The sequence below is a fragment of the Aquila chrysaetos genome, chromosome 3, assembly GCF_900496995.4.
Source record: "Aquila chrysaetos chrysaetos chromosome 3, bAquChr1.4, whole genome shotgun sequence".
Classification (NCBI taxonomy): domain Eukaryota; kingdom Metazoa; phylum Chordata; class Aves; order Accipitriformes; family Accipitridae; genus Aquila; species Aquila chrysaetos.
In genome coordinates this window covers 41608004-41630962 of record NC_044006.1, presented here as the reverse complement: position 1 = coordinate 41630962, position 22959 = coordinate 41608004, and the positions used below count along the sequence as shown (strand labels likewise).

The following is a 22959-nucleotide window of genomic DNA, read 5'->3' as shown; positions in this document are numbered from 1 at the left end:
GGGAGCTGGGAGGGCGCGGGCGGCCCGGGGCGCGCCGCCGCCGCGCGCCGCCGCCGCCGCCGCCCGCCCGTCCGCCGGCCTCCAGCGCCACCCGCTGGCGGCGCGGGGGATGGCGGCGGCTCCGCGGGGTCGGCCCGGGGTGACGGCCCCCGACGGCGGCGCGGAGCGGCGCGGAGAGGCGCGGAGAGGCGCGGCGCGGAGCGGGCGCGCCGCCGCCGCGCCCGCCGCCGCCGGCGGCCCCGGGAGCGAGCGGCCAGGCCGCCGGGCCGGCGGGGCTTGCTCCCCCGCCGCGGCCGCCGGGGAGCCTTGCGTGCAGCGAGCGCTCCGCTTTGTGCCCGCTTTCTCCTCCGAGCGAGGCTTATTCACGCCAGGTCACAGATCCTGCGTGACCCATCCTCGCACGCCGGCCACGCTTGTGCCCCTTCTACGTGTATACATATGCATATATATCTATATGCACATGTAATTTCCCCCCCCCCCCCCCGCCTTTTTCCCGTGCCGGAGGTTTCGAGAGGCACCCGGGTCCTGCCGATGTGAAATGGCAGGTACCTAGGAAAGATAAATATCGTGCAGCGTTTGCCCAACTAGGGGGTCAAATTCCAGGCGGCTTCACGGCCGCCGTTATTTTTCCGCCTCTCGGACAAAAACCCAAAACAACAAAACTCTAAATGCGGCGGTGGCCATTTTGCATTAGTATTTTCCAGATTTGGCTTTTAAAATCTCTAGCGCGGTAGCCCAAAATGCGCTGCCTTCCAAACAAAAGAGCCTGGATGCGTATACAAGTGTATTTGTACACAGCTTCACACGCACACTCACGCACACACAATATAATACAGGGAGACAGAGCGTATATATTAATCAATATTTTCGCTGCGCTTATTTTACTTACACAGAACTCGAAGTGGAAGCACTTTTTGGCAGCTACTTTCCTTTAGAGAATCTATTCATTTTTTTTCCAGTGCTAAGAAATGCGAATGTGAATTAAGATACCACAAAAGCGGGGAAGAAGGTCCCCGAGTTAATGTGACAGACACTGTTCTTTTAATATTAAAAAAAAAAAAAAAAAAAAAGGTAAAAAGAAAAGAAAAGGAAAGGAAAGGGAAAAAAAAAGAAAGAAAGATCGACCCAAGCCCCAAGAAATGTAGTCCATAATTCAAAGCCCCTTCAGTGTAGAGCTGAGCTCACTGAAACCTCAGTGTAAGCTCAACGGGAACCACAGAAATTCACCCGCTCCGAAACCTCTTCCCTCGCTTCCCCTTAAGTTTAACGCCGAGTTTTTACTTTAATACTAGTAGTGCAGATTAAGCAGTTCAGCGGCATTTAAAAAAATCTCCCTGCAATTCATCTTCTTTTTAACTGCAAGTTTATACCCGGGGTTTTATACAACGATTTTTTAAAAGGATTTTTCCTCTTTTTGCTATTTAAATATCTTATACATGCGTAAAACTTTTTTTTCTCCCCTGCAGACTGTAAGCTCCCAAACACAGCATAATGAGACGGCCCGACGTAGCGGGAGTTAGCAAAAACACAAACCCAGGATTTTCTAAAATCTCTCGTATTTCTACAATATGAACCTTCCTAATTAAAAAAAAAAAAAAAAATCACTCGCTTATCTCTTCTCACACAGGCACGCCAGGGACACTCACCCACACACAGATGCTCACCTCAAATATTTAAAAATCTGGGCCATTTCTCTAACACTTTAAGCAATGCCATCTATGCTTTGGAAAGGTGGTTATATACATACATGCCTGTAGCTCGAAAGCTAGGACTTCCACATATATTAAAGCAAGCCACAGATGATTGCAAATGTACATCTTTTAACCAAGCCTTTTGGGAATTAATAGACTGTGACAAACCTATAGGATTTTTGTAGCAGAAGGAACACAAGGTAAATAATAATAGTAATAGTAAGCGCTAAGGAAAGGCCTGGTAGCGTTTATTAAACGTGGTTCTACTCCCCTGACTTTTCCTCTGTTTCTTCGCTGCTGGGCTGTGTGGAATTTATGAATTTGTTTTCCTTTTTCCATTTCATCCGCCTGTTTTGAAACCATATTTTAATCTGGCGTTCAGTAAGGCAGAGAGCGTTTGCAATCTCAATACGTCGTCTTCGGGTTAAGTATCTGTTAAAATGAAATTCCTTCTCTAACTCTAGCGTTTGGTATCTGGTGTAAGTTTGCCTCCCTCGTCTCCCATGAGTTCCATATACTGTACCTGTAGAAGTAAAGACAAAACGATCGCATTGGACAGGGCCCAGTGATTTCAGACCAGAAAGAGCGGTTAGTATATTCTGCCTCTTTTTGCAGGCACAATCACGGGATGGGGGGGAGGGGGGGGGGGGGGAAGGGGCGGCGGGGGGGAGCCTGCTCTGGTTTCCTGGAGGCTTTTTTTGTGTGTGTGTGTGTGTGTGTGTCCCTCTTTTCCTTTTCTCCTGCCTGACCAGCTGTAAATGCGGATGTGCAGCGTGCTTACGGTGGTGGGGTAACTGGGGTACGAAGAGGCTTTAAGGTGGACCTAGGGAAAGCGGAGTAGGTAGCACCCGTGTGAATCGCTGAGCAGAGTCTGCCCTCGGCGTGCTGAGAGCCTCTGCGCGCACACACACACACGCGCGCACACACACACACACACGCTCACACACACACACACACACACACACACGTGTGCTATCCGGGGAGCTGCACGCGTGTGTGTGTGCGTGTGTGTGTGCACGCATATGCGGGTGTGTTGACACAAACACGTTCTATTGCCATGGCCGTGACTACAGAGGGTCTGTAATTTAACTATAATTATAGACATCAGCTAAAGATCATAGAATAGCCTTTGCCATTTGCTCCGGAATTTATTGCCTTGGAATGCAAAGCAGCATCAGAATGGTCTTGCTAAAAGTTTAACTTTCCGAAAAAGAAATGCGACCCACAGTCCAGCAAACATAAACTCGGGAGGAGGGGAGAGGAGAGGAGTCGTTAGCAAACATTGGAAGTAAACGTCTTAATATGGGATTATTAAAAAGAAGTGCCACCCCAACACAACCCTCCCCCCCCAGCACCACTCCTGGACAGAATAGTTCAATTACGTGAAGTTCACTCGTAAGTCAGCGAAAATCCCCGATGCCATGGAAGTGCGCCCACGGCCCCAGAAACGTGCTCTCAATATCCAATACTCACAGGCTAATGAGCTGGGGGAGGGGGGCGAGGAGGAATGTGCCACAAATGCATTGGATCCCCCGTACAGAGGGCATATTCCCTGCATCGCCCTGTGACAATGAAGAAGCAGAGCAGAGGCTTTGGGGTGGCTTTAGGAGAGTGGGAAAGCTGCTCTGCTGGGTTTTTTCTCCTTTTTTCTTTCTTTTTTTTTTTTTTTTTTTTTTTTTTTTGCCTGCTTCTTAAGGATTCCCCGGTAACTTTCGCCAGTGAACCCACAAGCTGGGCTCTCGGCCACCGTTCCCAGGGTGCCAACGTGCCAGGTCTAAAATAACCTGGGAAGGTTTCGTGTTACGCACTGCCCTGCAGGAACCGCGTCTCTCCGGCAGTCTGGACTTTATCTAAGAACCAAAAAAAAAGAAAAAAAAAAAAAAAATCCTGGGGAAAAAAACTTTTCCTTCAATGCCCACCCCCCACCCCCCGATTGCATCGAAATGCCTTACCAGCGCAGGAGTTCATCCGCTGCATCCAGGGGTAAACAGGGCTCGTGTACTTCCGGTCGGTGCCTTCGTCATTTACAATTTTGGCTTGCACGCCGCTGGATTTGTACTGTTGATCGGGAGAAAAGTGCAGGTAGTCCCCGGGCCCCCTCTGTTTGCCGCTGCCGGAGGGAGAGGCGCTACTAATTTCCTTGTCCGAATAAAAACAAGAGGCTCCGTACTCATAGGAAGCCCGATTGCAAGCAATGACGGTGTTGGACTGTTGGTAGAAACAAGGTGAGGTGTAAGTCTTGTCCTGCAGGCTGCTTGCCCCGTACGAAGCCGGAAAATGCCTGAGAGCATCATAGCCCGCCGGGTAAAGGGGGATCTGCCCGAGGAAAGAGTCCTGGCCCCCGGGCAGGCTCCCCGGGAAAGTGGGATTCACGAAATAGGAACTCATTTGCTCTCCCCCTCTCCCGGACCGTGATTTGTTGTGTATTAGTACATCTGGCGATAACTATTAGGAGTCATCGAAGTGGTTTGTTTCTGGATGGCCGAGCGCCAAAAGCGACAGCAGAAAATAGGAGCAGCTGACGGCGGGGCGGCCAATGGGAGCGCGCGCGGCGCCCGCTCCCCCGGGGCCGCCGCCACCGCGCCGCCAACTTACCGGCAGCCCCGGCCCCGCCGCGCCGCCCCGCGCAGCCCCGCGCAACGCCGCGCCGCGCAACGCCACGCCGCGGGGACCGGCCGCGCCCCCGGGGCGGCGCCGCCCCTCCGGAGGAAAAAATATCCCAATAATAACAGTAATAGTAATAATTCCCGGCAGGAGCGGGCAGCGCGACAGCGGCGGACAGGGGGACACCCCCCGCACCCCCCCCCCGCGGCTGCGGGGGGGACGGGGGGGGGCGCCTTTAAAAGTTGGCGGCCCCACGACAGGCGCGTCGCCCCCGAGGGAGCCGCGCAGCCCCGCTGGCGGGGTGGGCCAGCAGCCCCCGGCTCGGCCGCGGAGGAGGAGGAGGAGGAGGAGGGAGGTGGCGGCGGCGGCGGTGGGTGCTGCGGGGGGGGAAAGTTTGGAGCGGAGGCAGCACGTGAAAGGGGGGAGCGGAGGGCCGCGCAGTGCCGGGAGGGGGGGCACGGCCCGGCCTCTCTCCGTTTTCCCACCGCGATGCCACAACCGCATCCAGGGGTTTTTAGGCGATTTTGTTTTGGGGTTTTTTTGTTGGGGTTTGGTTTTTTGGTTTCTTGGGGTTGGGTTTTTTTTTTTTTTCGGAAATCGCCCCTCCGCTGAGGCTTCCCTTCGGAGCTCGGGGAGCCGGCCTCGGCGCCGAACCCGGCTTTTGTGAGAGAGGCTAATGCGTCCTGCGTGGAAGAGGTCTCGTATCTTAATGAACACCCCCCTAATTAAGGCGGAGGTTGTGGCTGGGGCAGGAAACGGTGGCCTTCTGGGGAGGGGGGATTTTCGGCTTGCACCAAGTGCCCGAGAAGGCCCCGGGCAGGGCTGGGCGGGCTCCGGGCGCCCCCCGAGCAGCCCAGAGAAAGTTCCACGTGTCTCTTCTCCCCGGGTCCCCCCCGCCAGAGTCGAGCCGAGGGAATCAAACATTCAAATTCAAAAACGAGCCAGTAGGACTATTCCTAATTAATACAGCCCCGCTAATGAGTCAGCAGAAGCCAATCGGTTTCGTTGTTGCTCCGAATAATTTGATTGAACGCGGATGTGTGTCTCTAAGAGGGGAAAAAAATAATACACGAAACATTTCCACCTTCATTTTTCAACATGGCAGTTACCCTATAGCGGAAATATAATTCTTGGCCCAGGGCAGGGACAGTAACAATGCTGATGAAATTCGCTGAGGCGCTTTTAATTCAGCCGTAACCCTGCAGTTCCTGGAGATAACATGAGGTTGTTCATTCCGAGCTGTGTTTACTCATAATCCGTGCCCATTACAACAGATTGAATAGCCTAATTTTAAACGCGCTCTGACGGAAAGTGACATGCGTACGAGCCCCGTTTCCTAAAGTAGCTTTCAAAGGAGAGTTTTGTTGTTGTTGGGAGACTATTTGTCTCATTTCCGGGGGCAGATTACGATACCTATAAAACAGTAGTGAGTTAAAACATCGCTCCACAATACTTTGTATTGTTCACAGTCTCAGCTGGACTTTCACATTCAGATGTTGATTGCCTCCAATTTTCCCCCCCCCCCAACTTCCTTAACCGCTTCAGCCCGGCTAATCCATAAACACACCTGGTAGAATTACAGCTCGCTAGCTGCATGCTTTGGGAGGTCATTTCAGAAACGTGTATTTCTTGAAAGCCAGCCTTCTCCAGAAAAAAGTTTTTTTTTACTCAGTGCGAATAGAGTTAAAAAAGGAGGGAACGCCAGCAAACAAGCACACAGCACGCTAAATACAAAGAGGTTTTGAAAAGAGCAGATTTTCGCCAACATAGGTCAGAACGAAAACGCACCGTGAAAAATGAATACTCGGGGCAAGCGAAACCCACCGGCCTTACTTTAAAAAGTTGTGGCCAGACGGTCTTTTGTTTGAATCCATCACACAGAGACCAAAATAAAAACATCGCACCAGGCTTAGTTATATTTACATTTTATAGCATCGGTTACAGACTGATTTCTTTTTTCCTCTCTTTTTCTTTTTGTTTCTTTCCTCTTTTTCAAGTTATTGTTCGCGTCCAAACCGAACTGTCGAAAGCCCGACCGCAGGCAGCGAAAACATTTCTTCGTTGATCCCACGCTATTAAAAGGAATGAAACATGCACGTTTGCCTGGCTGGGTCGTGTTAGAGTAGTTACAGTGACAGCTAAACAATCTGCACTGCAATCTCCGCTTCAGTCACATTCAGGCGTCCTCTCCGCTCCTCCCCCTACCCCCAGAAAAACCCGAATTACAATAATCTGTTACCCCCCAGCTCTGCCGGGGAAATGCCCTGCCCGGACACATTTCGCAGCAGTTTCCCTTCACCATTCCCTCCCTCCCTCCTTCCCCCCCCCCGCCCGGAAAGCAGAAAAGCCAGCCGCTGCATTTTGCCACCGCAACAAGGTCACACTTTGCGATACCCGTGTATTTCATCCGCCTTTTATTTGTTTTCGGAATTCCCCGCACCCTCAGCACCTCCTCCACCAAACACTTCGCCTTCCTCCTCCCGCCGAACACCCGGCCGGCAACCCCAGCCACCCTCGGATGCAGGTGCGGGGGCAGTTCCCCTCTTAAGCTTAAAAGCCTCCTTCTCCTCCTATATAAAACCACTTACAAATCCTTCTCGTGCTCGGCAGCGTCACCAAAACCAGCCTTTAACTAATAGCTCCTAATCCAAACAGTTTGGGCAAGGCGAACCGTTGTTTAGACTGGCGGGGTATGGGGAGCCTGGCCGGGGGGACGCGGGCGGGTCCTCCCCAGCCAGCTCCCACTGTGATATTTTACAGTTGACACACACCGAGGTACAAGCGGAGGGGAAGGGGAGGGGGCAGAGCCCGTCCTGCCGGAATATCTTGCCCGGGGGCGAGCTCGGATGCTCCCGTAGAAAAAGGTAGGCCGGATTTATTTTCTTCGTCTTTTTTTTTTTTTTCCCTTTTTTGGGTGTGTGCGGGGGTGTCTTTTTTGGGGGGTTGCCCCGAGCATGGCAGGCTCCCGGCGCTGCCCTTCCCGGGGGCTGCGGGGGCCGCTCCGCGCCCGCCTCCGCCGTTCCGCCACGCCGTGGCAGCACTGAGCACCCGCCGCTCCGCAATAAATAATCCGGCGCTCGCTGCAGCTCCAGTCCGGAGGATACCGCAATGCAATGCAAATGCAATGCTTTATCAGCCCGGCAGCACAACCAGAGCCGGGGCCAACGCTTAACGCGCTCCGAGCCGCTCATTCGCAATGAGGAGGCGGGAGCGAAGCCGGGCGGCGGCGGGGGGTCTCGGGGGCACCGTCCCCGGGGCCCCGCTCCCCCCCCATCACCCCCACCCCCCACATCACCACCACCCCCTCCCCGCCTCGCCGGCACACACCGCGGGGCACCGGCCCGCCAGCCGCCGCTCCCCCCGCCCCAGCGCCGCACCGTAACAGTCGCAACGAGAAGAGAAAGGGTGGAAAAAAGCTCCGTCTCCGGCGCTGAAATCGGTTTCGCAGTCGCCAAGCCCACCCCGCGCAGCCGGGGCGCGCAAGCTACCCACGCCGGAAAGCGCCGGGAACAACGCTGTTCCGAGGGACCCACGGCGCGGGGCATGGGGATTTTGCAGGCAGCGCTTGATCTGATAAAGAAAATCAAAGCCACATTCGCGCTGTTTTCCCCCCGGCTAGAAATAACCTTCCTCCTGGACATGCCAGGGGAGCCAGGAGACGTTGTGCTGACTGGTGGTTTTTGGTTTGGTTTTTGGTTTTTGGTTTTTTTTTTTTTCTGAAATAGTAAAAAATAAGCTAATTCTGCATTTCAGCGGCCGCAAATGAACTTTAAATTAATGCTGCGAAATAAATTAATGTTGGGGGTTTCAAATTTTTTTTTCCCCTCGCGCTGGAAAAAAAAAAAAAATCCCCTCGGATTGATACTGTAAACCTCAATTCTTAGAAAATAACCTGAATGTCACAGCAACCCCCTGGCAAATGCAAACAGAAATAAACTTCGTGGAAAACAAAAAAAAAAATCCACGGCTTCCTTGCTAAATAGTAGAAAGTAGACATTTTATTTAGGCATATTATTGCATGCACTGGTTAAGTCGAAATCAACTGAGCTGCAGCCACCTCTATTTTTGGCCGGTAACATTTCCATTTGGTTTAATTGCACATGTCTAATATTTAAACGTATTAAGCCATGTTTCCCTGCTTACGGTAGTGTCATATACATTTCTCACCTTTTAGGTTCTGGCTCACAGGAGCCCCTGCGACTTTGACAGCTGTCGCTTTGGCTGCACAGGAGACGAATCGCCCTCCTTTTGGTGCCAGAAGAAGCAGGAAATTAGCCAGGTTGCAAGTTGAAAATCTGCCACGCCAGTGCTTTGAATCCAATATGCCACACCTTCCAGCGGGGGAACTGGAAATTGCCATCCCCGGATCTGTGTTCTAGGCGGCTGCTTATGCCGAACCTCCGCACACTTTGTTCACTATTGCCTTACAAAGAACAAATGAAATGGGGATTGAAAGCCAGAGAGATCCGAAGCAGGACAGAGCTCAGCAAAAGAATGCGGCTCTATTCTCGCAAGGGAAATTATAAAAAAGTTCATGTTCACGGTTACCATCCACATGACCGACAACGACCAATGGAAAAACCGAACAACTCATAAAGTTGTATTGCAAAGTTGTAAATTTTCATAAACAACAACGGATTTATGGCCTTTTCCTCATCACTAAGAAGAGGCAGGTCTTAGAGAGGCGCCATCTTACCACAGAGGCAGCCCTGGAGTTTTTTAAAAGACCTGGAGTTTGTACTAATTTTATTAAAATTACAATTAGTACGTTGACCAGGAACGGAGTGTAGTAGAAAAAGGGAACTTCTGCGCAAATGATGCTCTGGTTCTACCTGTATTTACTCGGCCGAATAAAGGGACATTTCAGGCGAGGTTTTTGGTTTTGGGTTTGGGGTTTTTTTTTTTTTGTGCTTTGTGCTTTGTGTTTTGTTTTGGTTTTTGTTTTTTTTTTTTATTTTTAAAAAAGATCGAAAATATTAGATCTCCTTGACATTACGTGGTACCTGGAAAAAATGATACATTTTTCTAAAGCGGGGCGACTTTTCCTGTTTTTAATGCCACTCCGATGCCCCCCGCCCCCGAAAGCCGCACGCACAAACTACACACGTACCCGACCAGATCATTTACACTTGGAATTTTCGCATGGCACTTTATGTTCATTACAAAATATTATTTCACTGCATGCGATTTCGGCTTGATCGCTAGCTGCCTGGACTGGGGTTATGATTGCAAGAGGACACGGGAACACCGTGGAAGGAAGCCCTCCCATAAAGATGGCTTTCCGCTTTATTAATCAACTGCGCTAAGGAAAAAAAAAAAAAATCACAAAGTGGAGATAGAGAAATTGACTGATTCCTATCAATTCATCACCTTGGAATTTTTTTCCCTTCTGATTATGGAAAAAGAAAAAAAAAAAGATTTATGTGGTCTAATTTCTTTATTTGTCTGTGTAAATTATTTTTTGATGCTTCCTTCGAACTGTTTCCCTAATAAAGAAACACAATTCATTGTCAACAAGCATATTTATTTTCTGTGTAACATAAAACACATTTATCGTGGGAGATACTTGTACACGGTATCACTTCCAAAGAGAGTTCACAGACATTTTTTTTTTCCACTTCCAATACTTACACGGCATATCCAAATGTTCACAACGAACACATCGAAACACATTGTAACATACAATTTTTGAATAAACTTTAGCCAAACCTTCAAGACGGATTTATACAGAGTTCTTAACAGTACATCATGCTACAAAGTTTCCAAATTAATTACATACTTCCCAATTTATGACATGATCTTACAAATGAGCTCCAAGACGAATATAAATGACAAAAAAAAAAATCGTTCAAATATACAGTATCTGCTATTGTAGGAAAAGTCACGGTATTACATATTAACACGTTCGGATAATCAGGACAAACAGGGATTTTTTAAAGGTGGTTACATGGTCATTTAAATTCACTTTTCAAAGAACACTTTCCGCTATATTAAGTAAGATCAGCCTAGAATAAGAAAACGGCCTTTAGCAGAGGCAGACGAAGGTAGAAGCCAACGCGAGATATTAAACCGCTTTGTACAATATTGGCGTGTGTTTGCTTCCTCACTCGGAATAGTAAAGAATCGAGAACAAAGATACATTGCAGCATATGGTTTTCATTTATAATTGCTTTGGAATAAATATATTATTTTAAATTTAAATATATTCAGCCTTTTCGGTACCAAATTCTATACCAAAGCTATTGATGCGTGCTTTTCGAACGACTACACTTACATTTCTAAAAGCATTTAGCGATTCACATTAGTAATGTTATCTTCTTCTGACTACTAAAATACAGTATACTTTCGAAGATAGGTAGGCGGAGCAAGATATATAGGTAGTCTGGAAAATAGGTAGTACAAATCATTGCTGTAGATTGTAGTGGTTTGTGGAAGATCTTTTTTTTCCCCCTTACTTGCTGTTTAACCTTTTGTTAGTGTAGCTGTTAGTTATGATACTTTTCTAACAATAATAAAAAAAAAAAAGAAAAAAAAGAGAAGTGCAGAGCCACTTATTCAAAATTAGGTAGTTTTTCTTAATATGAGCCTAATGCACTTTCCCCTTTACACATGATTGGGACTATTGAGTCAGGTAGTTACTTCGGAAGGTCACGGTTTACTATCTGTGCAAGCAGCATTTCTCCCACTGAAATGTCCCCTGGACAAACCCACCCAGGTTTGGGTAAACGAAAAAACAAATGATTGTAGGATGCTCTTAGGAGATATCACCGAAAGGTTCGGCACAGGGCGGGTTTGGGGAGTACGAGAGAGTGGAGAGAAGGCTGGAAAACCACCCCAAGAAACGTTTTCATGTTTGCAAACACTCGCTTGCAAGATGATTATTAAAGGGAACTGATTTTTTTTTTTTAAATAAAAACAGTGAGTCTCTCTCTTTTTTTTTTTTTTTCCTTTAAAGGGAGCTTTTCCAACTGTCATGTGCATACATTATACTAAGAGATCCCTTCCTCGAGTGGGACTCCTTAGTCCTCCTCCTCCTCGTCTTCTTCCACTTTCTCGACAGAGGCTGCTGCTGATGTGGGCTCGTTGGGAGCCGGGGTGCTGGAGCTCTCCTCCTTGTGCTCCTTCTTCCACTTCATCCTCCGGTTTTGGAACCAGATTTTGATCTGCCTCTCTGTCAGGCAGAGGGCATGGGCGATCTCTATCCTCCGCCGCCGAGTCAGATAACGATTGAAGTGGAATTCCTTCTCCAGCTCCAGGGTCTGGTAGCGGGTGTAGGTCTGGCGCCCTCGCTTCCTATCTGGACCTGAAAGCAGGCACACACGGCCAGGAGTTAGGCAAGAAGAGAGGTGGAAAGTTTTCTCAGTTTAGTTTTGGGGTCTTTAAAATAATAATAATTATTATTTTTAAATAAACGAACAAACAAACAAAAAGCGGCCGAGCGAGAGTGAATGATCCCCTTCTCTCACTTCCACCCGCCCCCCCACTTTGCCCTAACAAAGACATTTCAGCCACACGTCCTGCCCTGCTCAGGCAAGGCAAAAATTAAGTTGCTCGAGACCTAGAAAAAGTGGAGAGAAAGCATTCAGGAGAGGAGGTGGGGGAGGAAATTGCTTTTGGGAGGAGGAACTTTCCCCCCAGGCCATGTATTTCCCTAAAACCTTCCAGACTTTCGCGTTTCGCAAGGGGAAATAAAAAGCTGGAAGGCTGGGCCGTATTTATTTTATTTTTCATGTCGGGGGCTCCCTCCACCCCACCCCGCCCGGATCGTAAACAATACATCGTACTTAGCTCCAGAAGAGAGCTCTCCTTTTTCACACACTCTCGCCCCCAGCGCACCCCTTTTCGAACCGCCCCCCCCCCCCCCCCCCGCCACGTTTTCCTGTTTAGAACATTTCTATAGATCCTTATCTCCGTGGAAAGGGCAGGGGGGGGACACGAGAGTGGCACGTCTCGGCAACGTGGGCTGGCAAAGTCCTCAGCAGTCCGTCCCCCGCTCCTGAACGCCCCTCTCCCCTCCGCCTTCCCCAGCGAGCGGGATTTTTTTTTTTTTTTTTTGCCCAACTTCGGCAGAGGGCAGGGGAGACGCTTACCCGTGGGGGCTCTGGGAGCCCGCAGCCAACTCTCCACATTTCTATAGCAAACAGCGCAAATCAGCTCAACGCTAAAATTCCATAGCAAATGGAGTTAAATAAATTTACGAGGCTAGAACCCATTAATTGGGCAATAAAAAGTTTTATGATACTCATTTACATACAATGCCACGGGCTTTCTACGCAATGGCGCCTCGGCTATAATTAAAACCATAAAGGCTGTGCTGACAGTAATTCTGGCGACACGCTTTGCCTGGCTGCCACGGCTCCGAGCCCTCTCCGCTCGCCCCTACCTGAAGACCTCATCCAGGGGTATATCCGGAAATTAGGCTCAGCCTGGTTGTGCAGGTTGCTTTCCTCCGCTTTCTCACAGCTGGGTTTGGTTAGCTCATTGCAGAGGACGGGAATGTTCTGATCAAAAGAGGAACAATGCAGGTTGTAGGCATCAGAGCCCAGGCTGTATCCGGAAGAGAACGGGCTTTGATATATGGTACTGTTCACATTGTACAAGCCGGGCATGGAGGAGGCGAAGGCACCCGCGCCTGGTCCATAGCCGCTTCTCTGGGAGTTGCTTGCAAAGGAGCAAGAAGTAGGCTCTGCATTTTGGAAAAGAGAAGCCCCCGCCGTATATTTGCTAAAAAGCGCATTCACATAATACGAAGAGCTCATAATTTTGACCTGTGATTTGTTGTCCGGCAGGCTTCAGTGTCGGTTTTACGAGGTAGCGTGATATATGATAACATTACACCCCCAGATTTACACCAAACCCCATTTTCTTTTGGACTGAGCTGCCTCGAGCACGTGACCGGTCATATGACGCCGCCCGCCAATCCCCGCCCGCCTCACAGGTGGTGCCGGCCGCGGCCCGCCGGTGCCCGGCCATGGACGGGCCGGGGACGCCGCCGCCGCCGCCGCCGCCGCCGCCGCCGCCGCCGCGCCCGGCAGCGCCCTCCAGCCGCCGCCGCCCCCTCGCCCCCCGACGGAGGCGCCGCGGGGCGTGGGGACACACACACACACACGCGCACACACCATGTGGTCCTTCAGACGGAGCGGGGGGGCCGTGTTGCGAAAAATGAAGGAAAATAAAAAATGAACTTTAAAGGAGGCTGCTGGTCACCCTCGCGTTGCTTTTCCGCAAGGAAAATAAGCGCGGGGGGGGGTAAACCCCGGCCGCCGGGCCCCGCCACGCCCGGCCCCCGCCGGCCCTGCAGGGCTGCCCGAGCCTTGAAAATGAAGGCGCCCCCCGGAATGAGACCCGCCGGTGTCCGTCCGTCGTGTCCCCCGTCCTGCCCCCAGGAAAAAAAAACCACGGTCACTCTCCCAGGGGGGGAACACCAAAAATGAGGGGAAAAAAAAGCGAGGACCCAACTTTCTGAGCGCCTCCGAAAGAAAAAAAGCAAAATAAACCCACCCACCACCCCCCCGACTTGAAGAAATCGCCTGCAAATGGCTTCAAATCTCAGCCGCCCGTTTAATGCCCCTTTCACCTTTCCGTCCTACCTACCTTACCGTCCTAAGCGTGAGGCGGCAGCGGTACGCTCGGATGACGGGGAGCGTTGCTGCTTTTCTAAACACTGGGCTCCCCAACAATGCGAATGGCTCTCCATTGAGGATGCTGCACCGTGCCCTTCCTTTAAACGGATCGTAAAATGAGTTTCCTTCCCTCAGACAGGGAGTCCTGGTAAAGACAGCTTTTACTGCCTGCCTGTATTGCACATCATAAACTGGAAGGAGCACAATGGAATTGCCCCGGAAATTCTCCTTTCAATTATAGTTTGGTGCCCCGTGTACAAAGACTTTCTCACCAGTTAAAATTGTTCTTGGCGATATTTCGCACGGACCCTAAACTTTACGTTTTGTAAACGTGGGACACCCTCTCCCCCCCCCCGCCCCGCACACCTCCAACACACACACACGCGCGCGCGCGCGCGCGCGCGCACCCTTTGGGACTCTTTATGCGCGGTTATTGCAGCCCCATGAATATAGGTTACTGACAGAAGCAAGTAAATTCTCTAAAGCCAGATCCTGAGATATTGGTGCTTCAGAGCACGCAAATGTGGCCGCTGTATGTAGATATTTGCCAAGCGTTAAGTAAGCGAAAACGCAGTTGTTATTCGCAGGCGTAAGGGAGAAGCTGGCAAAAGAGCCCCCTTTGGTTATTTCTTCCAATTCGCCAATATTAGACAATATCCCTGCGGTCTCAATCGCGATGTGGGAACACGCCGGCAGAAGAGGCTGCTGGAAAGGAATAAAGGCCCAAGAAGTTAAACGAATGCGATGCAAACAAGACGACGACCAAGAAGATCAAAGAGGCTGAAGTAGATGACATTAGACCAATAAATTGCTCCTCTGGTGACAACATACCAAGATGCAAGAAGAAAGAAACAGCAAACATAACCAATGTCTAGACTTAAATATGGATAGCGTAGGACCGTATAGATTAGCTGGGTGGTTGTATTTCGAGCTCTCTCATTCTATACAATTTGCACCTTTATGTATTTTCCTTTGCATGTGTGTGTTACTGCCGCCACCTTTTTTTTTAATTATTTTATATTTTGCTTTCAGCTTTTTTCCCTGCCAACCCTTAAGATTTCTCAAAAAGTCTTCACTGAATTAATCTTAAAAGGACCCCCAGACATGGGTCCCGGCCACCTTATTTATTTCCCCCATCCTCTGCGTGTTAGGCATAACGCTGCCTCTGAGACAGCCTCTGAAATCTCTCATTTTGTCGCTCACAAAACCGGGCTGCATCCCCGCGCCTGAAAACGCACTTTTCATTTGAATGTATTTTTTTCCAGTCGAGGAACCGGCGAACGGGCGCAGATTGCAAGGTTTCGGTCACCGCAATATTCTCACACGCTTTAAAAATAATCCTCTAGGCGGGATTCACTGTATTTATTTTTTTCGTGTGAGCTCTGGACTACCTCTCTTTGCCTTCTGAGCTTTTCCGGGAAGTAAAAGGTAGTGATAAACCGGTGCTCATAAGTTATAAGCAACCTGGGAGCACTACATGATTATGGCTTGTGTATTAAGCAGTATCTTGATGTGGTTCATACTAGAGAAGATTTTCTTGTTTTGGAAACTGTTCGCGCCGTAATTTATCCACGATTATAATGGAGCGTACTGTGCCAAGTTATTACTTAGGATGACGACGCATAAACACTTTTTAATTTCAATATAATTTTACTGCCCAAGGAAAAAAAATAATTAATCATCATAAGTTTAGCAATGCCATTGTAGACAAACATTTGATAGGAAGGCTCTTGTTAGAAAGCGGGGAGTGGCTGTTACTCTTTATCCCTAGAAAGAATTGAATCTTTGAAACAGTGCGTGGAAAAAATAGCTCAGCGCTGACATTCCTTCCCGATGCTGAATTTCGATAGAGAGAGACTGGCTTTGATTTAAGGAAATGTAAATAAAACGCAGAGAAAGTAGTTCTGTTACGGAGTACTATGCAGCGATTTGTTTACTTGTCTGGCTTAAACTTGAAAAATACACCGTTCATACTTCAGCCCACATTTTATGCTTCCTTTCGTCCTGCCTTTATTTCCTTCCAATTACTTTTCCCCCCTCTCTTTTGGCAAGTGCCATCTGAAAACACTCCACAATTCCCCTCTAAGCCTCGTTCTCGAGACGCGAAAGCCAACAAAAGCAAAACGAAAAAAAATACGCAAACGACTCGAGGAAATCAAAATAGAAGGCGAGGAGAAGTTAAGAATGACTTTGAGAGACACGTCAAGTTTGCAGAGCATCAGCCTGCTCGCATCTGTATCATATAATTACAACGGGTCCCACAGAGCCGAAATTGCTGGGGACGCGAGCAGGGCTTTTTATTTGTACCAAAGACAGCTGTTGAGGAATTTCACTCGCCGGTAAATAATTTTCAAACGAGAGATTTGCGGCGCTGCCGTTCCCCCACCCGGCTGCGTCTCCAGCTACGCGGGGCGGAGAAGGGCACTGGAAAATCCCCCGCTTCGCCCCCCGTTCTTCGGGTGAAGCTCTTCGGGGGCTCTCCTGCCGGGCCGATCCGGGGAGAGCCTCTTCCATCCTGTCCGGAGCCTGCAATTCCCCCCTTTCCTCCAAATATTTCATTTCTCACCAGCCCTTCGGGAGATGAGGACACCCCGCTCGCAGGCTCAGAGCCTCGCCAGGGAAGGGCGAAGATTTGGGGCAAGGGAAAGAGGAGCGGGCAGTTCAGTGCCCGGGCCCCATCCGTCCCTATTAGCTGCTAGGAAATGACTCGGTGTTTTGAGAATAATAAATGCAGGGTACGTCGTCGGTGCAGAGCCAGCTCTACTTTTGCCACGGGAGCACCGACCGCGGCCAGGCGGTAAACGCCACCCTAACGGCGCCCGGTGGCAGCGGGGCATCCCTCACCGTACCCCCGGGATAAGGGGGCAAAAACCCGCCTCAAATCTATCGGCCTTTGTTAAAACCAGCGGTTCCAGCCCCACTTATGCTCCCATAAAGTCGACATTTTAGGAGCTTTCGGGGAGGCGGCCGAGCGCTTGATGGCGGGCGGGCGCGCGCTCTTTCGCGGGCTCACAGCGCCACCTGCCGGCGCCGGGCCGCCGCCGCCGCCGCCGCCGCCGCCGCCGCCGCCGCCCCGCCGCGCCGGCCCCGCGGAGCCAGCGCCTCTGCCCGCCAGCGCTCGGGAAGATAAATGTCCACCTCCCAGCCTGGATTTAAGCAGGGGAAGGCCAATAAAAGGTTGTTATTTCCGCTCGCCCGCTTTATCTAAAACAGCCAGACAAAACAAATGAAAAGGCTTTTGTAGAAAATCTTAATTGTGGCTGGACAGTTGTAAACTCATTAAGAGCCGAATTCCAGACAGTTTGCAGACCCGTCATTTATTACACACTCTTAATGCTGATTCTTTGAAGTTGCCTCTGTCTGCAACAACAGAGGGCGTCCCAGCATCCCCAAATACTGGCTCAGGGATCAATTAGGGGCTTTTTGTGTGTGTGCACACCAGAACGAGCTCCCTTTTGCTAATTAGAACTCATCAAATCTTACCCCGGATTTCTTCTTTTTTTTTTTTTTTTTTTTTAAGGTGAAGGCGAAAGCTTTTTTTTTTTTTTCTTTTTTTCTCCCGCAGTTCTGCACATCTGTAAACTTCTTGCCGGCTCCCTAAGTTTTGTCTTTAGCCCTGCAGCGTTTTACACCCCATAAACGGTTACAGCAGTCATTTTCTTTTATTGCACTGTATGGCTCTGAATTTTCCTAACAACAACTTCTGCCAAGACCATAAGTGTGTTCCGTCTTATTTTGCTTTAAATACATATATACGTGTAAGTGTACCTCCGTAAAACAAGGAGGCTTTTATTATTATTCGACATGCTTGCAAACAAGGGTCGGTGTGGCGCAGACGTGTGCGGCGGCTCCTATTATGGAGGATATCTACTCTGAGCAGTAAGATGTCCGCCCAAAACAAGGGTAAATTTCAGCAAGCTCACAGACTTCGCTATTTTCTTTTGTTGCTGAGCTTGGTTTGGCTTGGGGCGGCGGGGGAGGGGTGGGTGCAATGGGGGGGGGTGTGTGTGTGGAAATCTTCCACTCCAAAGAAACCTTCTTTCTGATTTTTAAAAATAAATCCTATTTTGTCTTCTCCGCTCTAGCCTGCTGCCAGCCCACCTCTTTCCTTCGGCTAAATCAGCGAGTAAAATTGACACCATAAATTCTACCATAATTGTCAGTAAAATTTTATCTGTATCTATATCTATCTATACACACATCTATAATCTGAGGCGCTAATAAAATGCAACGGGTTGTTTTTATTTGCCACGGGACATTTAAAGGGGAAAAAAAAAATCCCAAACGTGCAGGCAAGGGAAGGAAAAACATGGGTGACGTTTGAAATAACATATTTTGCATGCGCAATTATCTCCAGAAGGGAATTTAAAATGAACGCGCTGGTAAGGCGAGCCTTCTCATAGAGCTTGTTGAAGCACACTTAGTGCTGGACATTTTGTGGTACAGGCTAATTAACCATCTCAGCCTAAATGTCGCTGAGCTGATTTACATTATTGTCCGCACTAAAGAACGTCGGACATTTTGGTTTGGTCCTCAATCCCCCCGCCCCGCCAGGCGAATTTATTAAAACCGCGTGAACTCGGGCGTGTGCCCCCGCTGCCATCCGAAGGGGTCCCTCCTCGCACTGCTAAGCGCCAGCTTTCCAAATTATGTCCGGGAGAGGGGAGCCGTCCCTCCTCTCAGCGAAGCAATGGCATTTGGGACCTGAATCTGCCCATTTCGGAGGAAAATAAGCCCAAATTTTCATCACCTGGGGGCTGCGTTTGCAGAACCGTGGGTTTGCCTTGGCTCAGAGATACTACTGCTACTCGCCTCGCCTCCGCAGCTGCCCTAGCCCTGCCACGTCTGCTGGTGAGATTCGGTGTGCCGTGGAGGAACCCCTCCTTAATAATCTTAAAACATCACAAAACATAAAAGAATCAATATATTTTATTTGGCAAAAAGTTAAATATCATTTCAACACAACGATTTGGTCAGTAGGCCATGAGGTAACTATTTCAAAATAGACAGTGTACGTTCTGCATCAACATAACTTCCCAGATTTATTTTTTTAAATCGATACAAATTTACAATAACCAAATGTAGGTTTTTATAGTGTATAATTTATTATCAATAAAATTAACCTTCATTACAATAACCATCAAATCATTCGATTAAAATTAAAACGTAAACCATAGGTAGTTACCCTTTTCACATATATGTATAGCTCCGAAATCTGATAACTGCTCACTGGTGCAAAAACAATATTTAAGCTAGTCTGTTTATTTACTTTTTTTTAATATATAGATTATATATACAACCGACAAAGACAGTACTATATATATATCAACTGTGCATACTAAAATGACTTGCTTCAATATTTCGAGAACCGTAATTCCCAGACATCCTGGACGAACTTTTTTTCTACTTTTTTTTTTTTTTTTTTTTTTTGCGTTGGGATATATATATAATATATATTTTACAATCAAAGGTTAACTGTCTAATTATACAGAAAAGACTTAATACACTACAGAGCTATACTCTATGCAATTTTTATAATAAACAACCTGAGTTCAAATTGAATTCTAGCTTACACCATTACATCCGGTACAGCACCCAAGCACATAAATTGAGTCACAAACATAATTACCACAATAAAACACAGTGTTCAAGTATTAAGGCAGAGATCTCTCTGCCGCGCAAAGAGCGAATAAAATTAACTACGTAGACTAAACTATACAGTCCGTAAATAGTTGTGCATTATGAAAAGGTAGTTTTTTTCTTTCTTTTTTTTTTCTTTTTTCTTTCCTTAAGTGAAGAAACAGGTAGATTTATACAAGCCAGCTAAACAGCCTTTTCGTGCTAATGCCCCCTTTTTCTTTCCTGTTAGAAAATTAAAAGTCTTACTGTACCTCTCCTGGCAAACTGGCCACTGTGACAATCAAGGTACAATCATAATCAGAATTTGCCATGGGAAAAAAATGAGGCCTGGACCCAGACGCATTGCATGGCAGGGCTCGAGGGGAGGATTTTTTGTTTGTTTTTAACGTTTTTCTTTTTTTTCTTTCTTTTTTTTTTTACTTTATGCATTTTCAATTTAACCCGCGCGTCGCCATCATTCGTCCTTCGCTCGATCTTTGTTGATTTTCTTCATTTTCATCCTCCTGTTCTGAAACCAGATTTTCACTTGTCTCTCAGTTAAATTGAGGAGTCTGGCCACCTCATATCTACGGTCCCTAGTGAGATACATATTGAACAGAAACTCCTTCTCCAGTTCCAGCGTCTGATGCTTGGTGTAAGGGCATCGCTTTTTCCTGGTGGACCTTGCGTGGAGCCAGTTTGCAGCTGGGTTATCTACAACCAAAACAACAGGAGAAGTTCAGGCTCGGGGCGGGGGGGAGGGAGGGGGCTGAGGAGGGGGATCCACGCAGGACCAGCCGCGTAGGGGTCCCGATATTAGGGTTTAGGACGTGCCTCTCATTCCCCCCAGGCACGGAGGACTGTGAGGCACAATGGACTCCAAAATACAGACACATGGAGAGGTCACACGCAACCACACGCGGCAAAGCCCCGCCGCCCCCGCCTCCCCTCGCCTTTTTTATTGTTTGTAGGATGCAATTTTAAAATACTTCCTCCTCCTCCTCCTCCTCTCTCTCTCTCTCTGCTAGCTCCCTCCCTCCTTCCTGGCCTCCCCACATCCCACCTCCCCCCCCAGACTGCCAGCCCGGGGAGCGACCAGCCAGACCAACATGTCATCGAAATTGTTTCACTTTTTAATTTCGACCTTCTCCCGTGTCATCGCTGGCAAGACCCAGAGAGCTGGCGAATCAGTCTACAGCTGGCATAATTAAAACCTCGCCCGCTTAGGACCCTTATTCGCACGGCGTTAATCGCGATAGCAGTCCCGAGGAGCTCTGCCACTAGTCCTGCAGCCCTGGGAGCATCCAGCCCGGGGTTTTCCACCGAGGAGACGAAGGGGGGAGGAGGGGGGGACCAAGTCAACGGCGAGGTTTCTGCTCTCAGCCCCGCAACAGCCGCCCCGGCCTGCGAGCCGTCTCAAAAAGATCAGATTCACATCCAATGCTTTCTAGGCACCCTCTCCCTCCCCGGCGTTGGCCCACGCGGGGGAGCGCGGCGGGGCAGAAGGATGCGAGCACGTCCTGCGGAGTGTGCTGGGGTGGCGGGGGCGGGCGTCTTTTGCCTCTTTTTTTTTTTTTTTTTTTTTTGGGGGGGGGGGTGTTTTGCTTAAGTTGCGGTTGTAGGGTGGGTTTTTGTTTTCTTTTCAGCCTGGAAAGCCCGAGCCGTCCTAGATGCCGCTCGAGCCTGCGAAAGGCAGCCGCTGGCTTTTGCAGATCGCAGACCCCGGCGAGCTGGAGCGGCGGCGGCGGCAGCAGCCGGTGCTCGGCCGCGTAATTAGCCCCAGCGCCTCGACACCTCCCCGCGGCCGGCGCAGTGCCCTGAAGTCCATTACCCTCGCAGTCCCACTTACTTGGATCGATCTGCGGTTTCTCTCCGTTTGCCTCACTTTCTCCATTGCTTTCAGAGAATGCGCCTTCGTGGCTTTGCTTATCCCTATCAACTGGAGGAGAACCACAAGCATAATCAGAGAGAGACAAAGTGTGAGTGTCAAACGTGGTACAGTCAGCCCTTCTGGCCGCCAGCGGTTCAGGTTTAATGCCGTAATGCCTGCCGGTAGGTAACCCGGGGAAAGACAAGGAGCCCGGCACAGGCTCAAGCCACGAACGCATGTACCTGCCGTCGGGCGGTGCCACGGGCGCCTGGTGGTGCGCGTAGGGGTGGTAGACGGCGGGGACGCCGCTGGCGCCGGCGGGGTGCGCGGGGCTCCAGGGGGGGCCGAAGACGGGCGCCTTGGGCTGGAAGCTGCAGGGGGCCAGCTCGGGGTGCTCGGCCAGCGCCGCCGGCCGCGGCGGCGGCGGCGGCGGCCCCAGCGGGGCGGGGGCGTAGCGGGGCGCCGCCAGCTCGTCCCCCTCCGGCACCAGAAAGGAGTCCACGTAGTAATTGCTGAGGGTCCCGGGAGCCGACATGGCGGGCGCGGGCGGCGGACCCGCCGCGGTTCGGGGCTGCGGGTTTCACGTAACAACTTGGTGCTGGCGGAGAAGTAGAGTCAGTAATAAGTTGAGGGCAGCCCGGGCGCCCATTGGCTGCCCCGGTCACGTGGCGGGGGAGCAGAACAATAAAGTATAAATCAGTCCGCGGGCTATTAATGGGTCAGTGTTTTCCAGCCATAATTTTTATAGCGAGGCCATATGTTTTTATGCAAAGGGATATTTGAGTTATACGGCGGGGTTTGTTTTAATTGCGGCCAACTGAGATTAAAAGATCAGATTCCGTATTACGGCCCCCCCTTCCCTCTTTTTCTCTCTCTCTCGCTCCTCTTTTTTTTTTTCCCCTCGTTTAAGCGGACTATTTTATATCATAATTAATCATCCCATCAGTGGGTCGTGTTCCCCGCAAAAAAAAAAAAAAAAACACAACCCGCCACCCTTGTGATCGGAGACCTTCACATAAAATTAGACAATAATTGAAGCAATAAAAAAAAGGCAAAATAGCAGTTGCGGTATACTGTATTTAAATATATATTTATTATATTTCATAAGGAGTTATTGTTTCGGGAGCCACGGGGTTGTTATTAAGTCAGTAACTATGAGCGCGCTCATTTGCATCGCTGTGTTTCACAGCAGTAAAAATTTACGAGTGCTTGGAAAGGTTAAATTATACTATTGTGTTTAGTTTGGGAGCTCACTGTAAATAATACCGTTCCGTTCGGCTCCGAGCTGGCAGCGGAAAGTCAAATTCAACGCATCCCCTTTTCGAGCCCTCGCCGCCGAGCCGGCCCTCCCCGCCCGGCCGGAGGAGGACCGGGGCAGGCGCCGGCTCTCGGTCTTTAGGCTGGCCCTCACCAAAGTGCACTTCACCACCCCACCCCGCCGGGCAGAGCGCGGCAGTGACCGAAACACCCTCCTCGTCCTCCCCGCCGCGCCCGCCCGCCCCTGCCCTTGGACGGGGCCGCGGCGGCCGGGGACCCCCTCGCCGGGCCGGGG

General features: G+C 49.8%; 4 protein-coding genes and 2 long non-coding RNA genes across 8 annotated transcripts in view; 1 reads left to right on the top strand and 5 right to left on the bottom strand.

The window, feature by feature from the left end:
* The window catches only part of HOXA3 (homeobox A3), a 45738-nt gene extending 36734 nt beyond the window's left edge, over positions 1–9004 (bottom strand). The window contains exon 1 of one of the 2 annotated variants that reach the window (XM_030008035.2): positions 8463–9004. In XM_030008035.2, the coding sequence (XP_029863895.1) occupies positions 8463–8655 (193 nt within the window). In that variant the 5' untranslated portion in view covers positions 8656–9004. The remainder of the gene's footprint in view (positions 1–8462) is intronic. The other variant, XM_030008028.2, reaches the window with a different exon arrangement.
* On the bottom strand, positions 1923–4198 carry HOXA6 (homeobox A6). Of its 2 annotated transcripts, none has more exons than XM_030008040.2 (2): positions 3644–4198; positions 1923–2214 (listed from the first exon to the last, which is right to left on the bottom strand). In XM_030008040.2, exons 1-2 carry the CDS (start codon positions 4077–4079, stop codon positions 1955–1957), a joined length of 696 nt encoding a protein of 231 aa, XP_029863900.1. In that variant the 5' UTR covers positions 4080–4198; the 3' UTR covers positions 1923–1954. The 2 variants fall into 2 exon arrangements, with proteins under 2 accessions (XP_029863900.1, XP_029863901.1); XM_030008041.2 differs by lacking the exon at positions 1923–2214 and adding an exon at positions 3319–3541.
* LOC115338934 lies at positions 6284–7123 on the bottom strand. The gene is made up of 2 exons (XR_003922570.2): positions 6884–7123; positions 6284–6367 (listed from the first exon to the last, which is right to left on the bottom strand). It is a non-coding gene; the product is annotated as an uncharacterized LOC115338934 (long non-coding RNA).
* On the top strand, positions 6324–8553 carry LOC115338936. The gene is made up of 3 exons (XR_003922572.2): positions 6324–6819; positions 7056–7159; positions 8470–8553. It is a non-coding gene; the product is annotated as an uncharacterized LOC115338936 (long non-coding RNA).
* A 794-nt stretch (positions 9005–9798) lies between the features above and the next one.
* Positions 9799–13187, bottom strand: HOXA7 (homeobox A7). Its single transcript, XM_030008043.1, has 2 exons — positions 12679–13187; positions 9799–11598 (listed from the first exon to the last, which is right to left on the bottom strand). The coding sequence occupies exons 1-2, from the start codon at positions 13052–13054 to the stop codon at positions 11315–11317; spliced, it is 660 nt and encodes a 219-aa protein (XP_029863903.1). The 5' UTR covers positions 13055–13187; the 3' UTR covers positions 9799–11314.
* Positions 13188–18829: 5642 nt separating this feature from the next.
* Positions 18830–22011, bottom strand: HOXA9 (homeobox A9). Its single transcript, XM_030010674.1, has 2 exons — positions 21387–22011; positions 18830–20251 (listed from the first exon to the last, which is right to left on the bottom strand). Exons 1-2 carry the CDS (start codon positions 21940–21942, stop codon positions 20013–20015), a joined length of 795 nt encoding a protein of 264 aa, XP_029866534.1. The 5' UTR covers positions 21943–22011; the 3' UTR covers positions 18830–20012.
* Between the last annotated feature and the right edge of the window lie 948 nt (positions 22012–22959).

Bases quoted from the DNA above. Each gene is read 5' to 3' on its own strand.
- HOXA6 (XM_030008040.2), bottom strand. From the start codon at position 4,079: ATGAGTTCCTATTTCGTGAATCCCACTTTCCCGGGGAGCCTGCCCGGG. The intron at 2,215-3,643 runs GTAAGGCATTTC...TTACTTCTACAG, and splicing joins GCGGATGAACTCCTGCGCTG to GTACAGTATATGGAACTCAT.
- HOXA7 (XM_030008043.1), bottom strand. From the start codon at position 13,054: ATGAGCTCTTCGTATTATGTGAATGCGCTTTTTAGCAAATATACGGCG. The intron at 11,599-12,678 runs GTAGGGGCGAGC...GCCTGCTTTCAG, and splicing joins CCCCTGGATGAGGTCTTCAG to GTCCAGATAGGAAGCGAGGG.
- HOXA9 (XM_030010674.1), bottom strand. From the start codon at position 21,942: ATGTCGGCTCCCGGGACCCTCAGCAATTACTACGTGGACTCCTTTCTG. The intron at 20,252-21,386 runs GTAAGTGGGACT...TTTTGGTTGTAG, and splicing joins GAAACCGCAGATCGATCCAA to ATAACCCAGCTGCAAACTGG.